Source organism: Trichomycterus rosablanca, chromosome 12 (assembly GCF_030014385.1).
Source record: "Trichomycterus rosablanca isolate fTriRos1 chromosome 12, fTriRos1.hap1, whole genome shotgun sequence".
NCBI lineage: Eukaryota > Metazoa > Chordata > Actinopteri > Siluriformes > Trichomycteridae > Trichomycterus > Trichomycterus rosablanca.
Window position 1 is genome coordinate 23,054,477 of NC_085999.1, and position 8,867 is coordinate 23,063,343.

Here is an 8,867-nt window from a genome sequence, read left to right on the forward strand (position 1 = left end):
TACCTTTTTTATTTATTAGGTTTTTTGCTTTATCAGCTGCCTGTGGTCTGAAGTCCACTGCCTCAAAATTATTCACAACACAGGTCATGTAACCACCATCATAAACAGTCAGACTCCTCTTAGGACATATTTTAATCAAATTAGAAAACCACCAGACACAGGTCAACTGTTAAATCATTAACAGACTATATTGTTATATTAACCTGTATAAAACACACAGTACCAATAATAACAATTCCAGGAATAATACAGTTTGTATTCTTTTTAAACAGGAATAATTTTATGTAAACAAAGTCACGACTTCTGTATTAATGAAACATTTCTTTTCTTTTTCTTTTAGGTTTTCACTGCATTTATGACCATGGTGTTTTTGAAATGTTCACTTGGCCCAACGTGCATTTCATGTCTGGAATAAAACTCTGCTTTGATTTACGATGCTGTGGACTGTGAATATGCTGCTGGAGCAATTATGGTTTCCTTTAGGGATTTCTTTTTCCGAAGGGTAGCAATAAATTAAAAACGGGGCTGAGCTGAAAAACACTCAGGAGTAACGGCTAAAAATTCAAATGATTTTTTTCTTCTAATATTTTGACCAAAATTAGAGGCCCAGACCAGGATCTTTTCACCATGGCTAAGTCAAGGAAGCCTCAGGTCTCTGGTGTGGTGATAAGGTTGCTTTCTGTACTTGTATTGCAGCTGCCACATCTTGTGCTAACTGCCTCGAAGGACATAGTGTGTGAACCCATCACGGTGCCTATGTGTAAAGGAATTGGCTATAATCTTACTTATATGCCCAATCAGTTCAATCATGACGCGCAGGAGGAGGTGGGATTAGAAGTGCACCAATTTTGGCCTCTGGTCCGAATCCGCTGCTCTCCTGATTTGCTATTTTTTCTCTGCAGCATGTACACCCCCATCTGTCTCCCGGACTACAAAAAGCCATTACCACCATGTCGCTCTGTCTGTGAGAGAGCCAAGAGGGGTTGCTCACCACTTATGATCCAGTATGGCTTTGAGTGGCCTGAGCGCATGAGCTGTGAGCGGTTGCCCATGTTGGGTGACCCAGACCGACTGTGCATGGATCAGAACAACAGTGAGTCCACAACGGTATCACCATCAGTCCCCAAACCCACTCACAAAGGCTCGACTAGACATCGCTCCACATCCAAATCTCTTGCAGCTCAGAAGTGTGACTATGAGTGCCGTTGTCGTGAGCCTCTAGTACCCATCAAAAAAGAAACACATCAGTTGTTTAACCACGTGGAAACAGGGTCTTTCCCCAACTGTGCATTACCCTGCTACCAGCCATACTTCTCACAAGATGAACATGCCTTTACTACGTTTTGGATTGGTCTGTGGTCTGTTCTGTGTTTTATCTCCACTTTGACCACAGTTGCCACCTTCCTTATTGACATGGAGCGATTTAAGTACCCTGAGCGTCCTATTATCTTTCTCGCTGCCTGCTACCTTTTTGTGTCCCTGGGCTACATTGTGAGGCTGCTGGCAGGCCATGAAAAGGTGGCATGTGGAGGCTCAGGTGACCAGCAGCACATCCTGTATGACACTACAGGACCGGCTTTGTGCACTTTGGTCTTCCTGCTGGTCTACTTCTTCGGAATGGCCAGCTCTATCTGGTGGGTTGTTCTCTCCTTCACCTGGTTCCTGGCTGCTGGCATGAAGTGGGGCAATGAGGCCATCGCTGGATACTCACAGTATTTTCATCTGGCAGCCTGGCTCGTGCCTAGTGTAAAAACAATTGCTGTTCTGGCCCTCAGCTTTGTTGATGGAGATCCTGTTGCCGGAATCTGCTACGTGGGCAACCAAAGCTTGGAAAGCCTGCGAGGATTCGTGTTAGCACCATTGGTAGTCTACCTCTTCTCCGGGTCGTTTTTTCTGCTGACTGGGTTTGTTTCACTGTTCCGCATCCGCAGTGTCATCAAGCAAGGTGGCACCAAGACAGACAAGCTGGAGAAGCTGATGATCCGTATCGGATTGTTTACTGTGCTGTACACAGTGCCAGCCATGATTGTTGTGGCATGCCTGGTCTATGAGCAGCACTACAGGTCAGGCTGGGAGCAGGCGCTAACCTGTACCTGTCCCTCTGAAAGGCAACAGCTTGACCTGGGGCCTGACTATGCTGTCTTTATGCTTAAATACTTTATGTACCTGGTGGTTGGCATCACCTCTGGTGTGTGGATTTGGTCAGGAAAGACTATTGAGTCATGGAGAAATTTTGTGGCACGATTTTCCAGGACCAGAAAACCAGCTAACACAGCTTCATCTATGTATCGTGAAGCTAGCACTGCATTAACTGCCCGGGTGGGATCTGCTTTACCTGGATCGTACCACAAACCTGGTCTGCCATCACATGTCTGATTGGACTTATTAAGCAAACCTGTGACCAAACTGCTGCCAAATAAAACTGTACTACCTGCTGAAAATGCCAGATCTTTGTAGACAGAAAATTAACATCTGGAGATCATATTGTAAATGTAAAAAAGAAAAAAGAAACACTTAAAAAGCTAACTGAAAAAGATTTAGCTGTTGGACATTCAATGACTTGTCAGTTTTGAACAGTCACATAAGCTGTGAGATGTTTTTTTAGGAGAAAAAAACCACAGGCCTACTTAATTAGGGTAGACTTCTTAATTTATTAGTGTTATTGTAAATATTTGTCATTTTTAGATTGTGTTGTACAGGATATTTCACAGTTGTGTACATTTGTGTTTTTTTATGCAAACCAGAGGTGGAATTTATTTGTGCATATTACTAGACCTTATTTTCAAGTACCACATAAAAAAAAAATCTAATTTAGAAGCATCATTTACTGGTAAAAGTGATGTTTCTATTTTTAAATACACTTTACTCAACAAAATAATTTGGGGAAACCAAAATAAACTTCGTCTGAGAATCTGTTAGTAATGTTTACATGTAGCCAGACATGCCTAAATTTAATGTTTGTATGTTTATGTTCTTTCTTTGAGGGTCTATGCAACAATTCAGCATCTACAAACCCCATTTTCAAAAAAGTTATGACTACAACATCAAATATGTGATTTGTTCATTCTCAAACTTTAATTTAACTGACAAATGTAGAAAATTTGTTTCCAATATTTACACTGACTAATTTAACTGCATTTTGTAAATATACTTCCATCAGCCATAACATTAAACCCACCTCCTTGTTTCTACACTCAGTCCATTTTATCAGCTCCACTTACCATATAGAAGCACCTTGAAGTTCTACAATTACTGACTGTAGTCCATCTGTTTCTCTACACACCTTTTTAGCCTGCTTTCACCCTGTTCTTCAATGGTCAGGACCCCCACAGAGCAGGTATTATTTAGGTGGTGGATGATTCTCAGCACTGCAGTGACACTGACATGGTGGTGGTGTGTTAGTGTGTGTTGTGCTGGTATGAGTGGATCAGACACAGCAGCGCTGCTGGAGTTTTTTTTAATACCGTGTCCACTTACTGTCCACTCTATTAGACACTCCTACCTAGTTGGTCCACCTTGTAGATGTAAAGTCAGAGACGATTGCTCATCTATTGCTGCTGTTTGAGTTGGTCATCTTCTAGACCTTCATCAGTGGTCACAGGGCGCTGCCCACGGGGTGCTGTTGGCTGGATATATTTGGTTGGTGGACTATTCTCAGTGCAGCAGTGACAGTGAGGTGTTTCAAAACTCCATCAGCATCGCTGTGTCTTATCCACTCATACCAGCACAACACACACTAACACACCACCACCATGTCACTGCAGTGCTGAGAATGATCCACCACCCAAATAATACCTGCTCTGTGGTGGTCCTGGGAGAGTCCTGACCATTGAAGAACAGCATGAAAGGGGGCTAACAAAGTATGCAGAGAAACAGATGGACTACAGTCAGTAATTGTAGAACTACAAAGTGCTTCTATATGTTAAGTGGAGCTGATAAAATGGACAGCAAGTGTAGAAACAAAGAGGTTATGGCTGATTGGTGTAAACACGTTACATTTTATGCATGCATCACAAAAAAAAATATCTGACATTTTAATAATCTGGGAACTGAGGATACTAATTTTCAAATTTTTAACTAATGCTGCAGTTCTGCAAGTGGAATCCCCTCCATTCTTGCTTGATACAAGATTTCAGCTGTTCAGCAGTCACCATTGGCTAATTGTACTATTCATGATGCTCCAATCATTTTTACTAGGAAACAATCATGGGCTACAGGCCAACCAAACGACCATTCTGTTGTAGCACGTGCAGAAGGTCTTTCACTGAGTTGGACTTTCTGGGAGGTCACCTTTATGGCAGCATATGTTGCTCTAAAATCCTGATATATTCTTCTGCATCAATGGTACATATGCAAGTCACCCAAGCCATGAACCCCATACCCTGACAGATGTTAGCTTTTTTACCCTTTGCTGATAACAGTTTGGAAGCAAGCTGAAATATGGACTCATTTGACCAAAGCACGCATTATCACTGTCCATCTAAGATGAGCTAAGGTGCAAAATAGTTTTAGGTTGCAGTTCTTGAACTCGGAAGTGACAACAGTTCTCCGAAATACTTCAATGTGGCTTTATTTATGACTGTAGGATGACAATATCTGGCCTTGCTCTACACAGAATGAGATATCTCTGAATCTTTTTACTATATTATGTATGGTAAATAATACAAGCTTTGAATTGTTTGCAATCTAGTGTTGAGAAATGTTCTCTTTGAACTGACTAACAATGAAGTTTGATGAAAGTGATAAGCTATGACCCATCTTTGCCTTTATAACTAATCATAATATTCTCACCTGTTGCCAACCTACCTGGAATGTTTCACAATGGTATAACTTTTTACTCTTTTATTTAGACCTTGTTTTAACTTTGTGATGCAGGCAATACAATTCAAAATGTATTTATATTTACAAAATAAAATGCCAAAACATTTAAGTATTTTCTTTCTATTTTTGTCAGTTAAATAAAAATTCAACAAAATTAACAAATCACAGATTCTTCTTTTTATTGCATTTTACAAAATGTCCCAACTTCTGGAGATGGGGTTTCATTTAGAGAAATATATTGGACTGTTTTTTCACAAATAAGTTATACTGGATTGCCAGAAAGAACCTTAAGTATAGCTCATCACATTTAATCCCCCCACATGCGATTGCTAATATTATTTGGTAGATAATTCTAGTCAGGTTCCTGGTGGGCCGGGTTTCACCGGAAAACAGTGGGTGCAATGCAGGGACACCCTGGACAGGGTTTCAAAGGATTGTTGGGCATCTGCCAACACCCCAAACATAGCCATTCATGTCTGTGTAAATGGCCAGCTGGCCAATAGCAGGGTGATGGGCTGGGTAAAATATTGCCCCACACAGTGTACAGTAAAAGAAGTTTAAAAACAGTTGTAAGGGATGTTATCATAATCTTAGCCTTGGGGTTTCAATGCGTTGTAACCCGTTCAACTTTTTGATGGCTAAATTATTGGAATAATGAATATGGGTTTTGCTTAGCAGCATTTAAGCTTATTACCATGTAAAATTTGGTTGTTTTAGATTACCTTTCAGACGAATTTGGCAGGAGGCCAAATGTACTTTTACATGGGCACATAAAAGTGACAAGCTGTAATCAGTCATCCAACTAACAAGGATTAAAGCATAAGTCACAGAGTTAAATAAGGACTTAAATAATAGAATGTTCAGCACCATGTAGTTAATGAAGTTGCTTTATGTGTATTTTAAAAATAGCACATTTTCAGAAAGCCCAAAATAAATGTATAACTGATTCTACTTGGTCAAAAAAGGACGTGGTTCAATAATTCAGTCACTGAAAAAGAACTTTTGCAGAGCTGTTGCATACCTCCTCTTTCACTCAGGCTTCACTGAAGAGACGGCTTAGAAACAATATTATATTGATTAGGGAACCATGTTCACTTAATATATATTCAGCTGAAAATTCAAGAATGTCACCAAATATCAATAAACCTTTTTAATTAAAATCACTAACTTTGTCCTTTAAATCTGAATAATATTAAACAAAAGACTTGACAGACCTCGGAACATTTCTCAGATTTACTATTGATGTTGGTTTGATGTTCACTGAGCTTGTCTCCCAACTAGTGTTCACTTGTGTTAAGTGCAGCTTGTTCCTTATTCTAGACTTCTCACCTACAGTACCTTCTTTAAATGAACAGGATATAGATTTAATTATCTATAGCTTTTTTTTTTTTTTTTGCATTACCCACATAATTAATGACTGACTGTGAGATAAAACAATCATGGTATCTTACTAACTGGATTTTCCTGCAATTGTCCCAGTCTCCTTTTAGTAACCTGCAGGATTTCTGTTTGTGAAAAGGTTTGTAAATCTGTGTAAATTATTAAACATTAATTTGAATGTTTTATTGTACAAATGTTATTTTAACTGAAATCTTGCATCCTTAGTGTACTTTTGCATTTTTGTATTTGTGTCTGTGTTTCATTTGTTTTTGCATAGAAATGTAAATGCCATTTTTGTAATATAAAGTCTGGATTTCAGCTTTGTGTGTAACTTCCTACATATTCAAGTTCTTTTTTCTCATAATATATTAATCATTAACATATTAACATGTTAGTGTTTTTCTTTTTGATGTTTTGTGGCTAGTTAAAATGTTTAAAGAAAAAAATAAGAGTTTCAGTGGTTACTTGTAGAGATGGGCAATACAGCCAAAATTTCACAATGCTTAACGGTAGTACAAAAACATAAATTGTAATTAATTTAGCTAAGATCTAAAAATGGGCATTATTAAAAATACAAGTTTACACAACAACTAGTTAAATAAACAAAATCAATATTTATTCTGGGAACACTGTACACAAGGCAGGATTACACCCAGGATAGGGCACCAATCCATTTTTAAACACACACATTTAGCAGCCAATTCACCAACTGCACTTTTTTAGAAGGTGAAAGAAAACCTGCTACACCACCATGCTGACCTAAACCAAACTGCAATTGGTAAATGTTATTATGTTAAGAATAATGTTATAAACCATGATTTAAATGATGCATATACTGTTGCATCACCTTGCTAAAGAGCGAAACTTTTGCTGGGTTGCAACGACACTAAAGCTGACAAGCTGGTAAGACCAAGAGTAAGCTATTAATAGTGAGGTGTACCTGGCTAAAACTGTGTTGATCATATTTTTCTAGTCACATTATGACATCAGCCAATCAAAATTTATAATATAGTGATTTGGAGTTGAACACTTTGTTTATGCACCAAAATTGGTAGGCTAATAAAGTTAAGGACCATGCATAACACAACAATCTGAACCTTATCAAATACTTTTACATAATGTACAACTCCAAATCAGAAAATTCTGAGACAGTATGGGAAATGCAATAATTAATGCAGTAATTCTTGCATTTTATTTGACTTATTTAATTGCAGACAGTATGTTTTATCTGGTCAACTTTATTTCAATTGTTAACATACATCCATTTCTGCATTTCAGGCCTGCAACACATTCCTAAAAAGTTGGGTTGGGCAATTTAGGGCTAGTAATGAGGTAAAAAACTAATTATTTTAAAATGGTGATGTCAACAGGTGATTGCAATCATGATTTGGAACAAAAGCAGTAACCACGAAAAGCTAAGTCTTTAAAGAGCAAAGATGGGCAGAGGATTTCCACTTTGTTTTCCACGTGAGAAAATTATTCAAATATTTAAAATAAAATGTTATCAATAGCTGATATAACCACATGGGCAAGGGATTACTTTGGCAAACCTTTGTCACGCAGTACAATTTGGAGTTACATTCACAAATACCACAGACAACTTTATTGTGCTAAAAAGAAGCCTCATGGATACCATGTCCAGTAGTGATGTCGAGATCTATGTGCTTGGATAGATCTGTGATGGACCATCATACAGCAGAAACAAGTATTGTTGTCAGACAAATCAGTTTCTGTATGTTATTTTTTTTTTGGGAAGAAATTGATGTGCTTTGGACCAAAGACAACCCCATACCATGACAGATCCTGGTTTTTTAACAGTCTGGATGAGGATCATCAGGGTCTGTCATGGTATGGGGCTGTCAGTGCCCTTGGCAAGGGTAATTTTGCATGTCTGTAATGACTGTATAAATGCAAAAAAGTACATTGAGATTTTAGAGCAACATATGCTGCCATCAAGACGTCATCTTTTCCATGGACGTCCAGGCATCTTTTAAATAGACAATGCAAAACCACATGCTGAATACATTACAAAGGCATGGCTGCAGAGAAAGAGGGTACTTGACTGACCTGCCTTCAGTTCTGACCTGTCCCCAATAAAGAATGTGTGGAGAATCTTGAGTCAAAAAATGTGACGACCATCATACTGCTGGGTTGTAGAAGTGTGAAACTTAACTTATTTGTATTAATTAAACAAAGTACACTATATTACCAAAAGTATATGAACACCAGACCATTAGATTATTGGACATTCATTCTAAAACCTTGGGTACTTATGGTAATTTAAATTGTAATCATTATGCAAACAGTTTGCAGTTGTAATTTAAAGTGTATAAAGTGCATCCTAAAATGTTACTTTTTTACAAATTTAAAACTTTTTTACAATTGTTACTTTCTTACAATTTGTCCTTGCCTAACACAGTCATGTGACAGCTTCCTATTGCACCATTAACATGCAGTTTGATTTGAGGGTAGATTGTGAATTGCAAAAAGATTGTGACTGCAGATCACAGACATACAACAGTAGATGCAGTATTTAAATGCTTTCCACTTAGCTGGTAAACTTGTATCTGGTCAACAGCATGAATAGCACTGTGGTCATGGGTTTTTGACAAATTTTAAGCCTATAATACTGCATAAGCTGTAGTGCACATTTTTACCTTTACCTT

The 8,867-nt window shown here is 38.1% G+C and overlaps 1 protein-coding gene across 1 annotated transcript; it reads left to right on the forward strand.

Moving 5' to 3' along the window:
• The first annotated feature begins 610 nt into the window (after positions 1-610).
• Positions 611-2,376, forward strand: fzd5 (frizzled class receptor 5). Its single transcript, XM_063005879.1, has one exon. The coding sequence runs from the start codon at positions 628-630 to the stop codon at positions 2,374-2,376; it is 1,749 nt and encodes a 582-aa protein (XP_062861949.1). The 5' UTR covers positions 611-627.
• Positions 2,377-8,867: the final 6,491 nt, after the last annotated feature.

What these genes read in the sequence shown, in the direction of transcription:
- fzd5 (XM_063005879.1), top strand. Translation starts at nt 628, where the DNA reads ATGGCTAAGTCAAGGAAGCCTCAGGTCTCTGGTGTGGTGATAAGGTTG.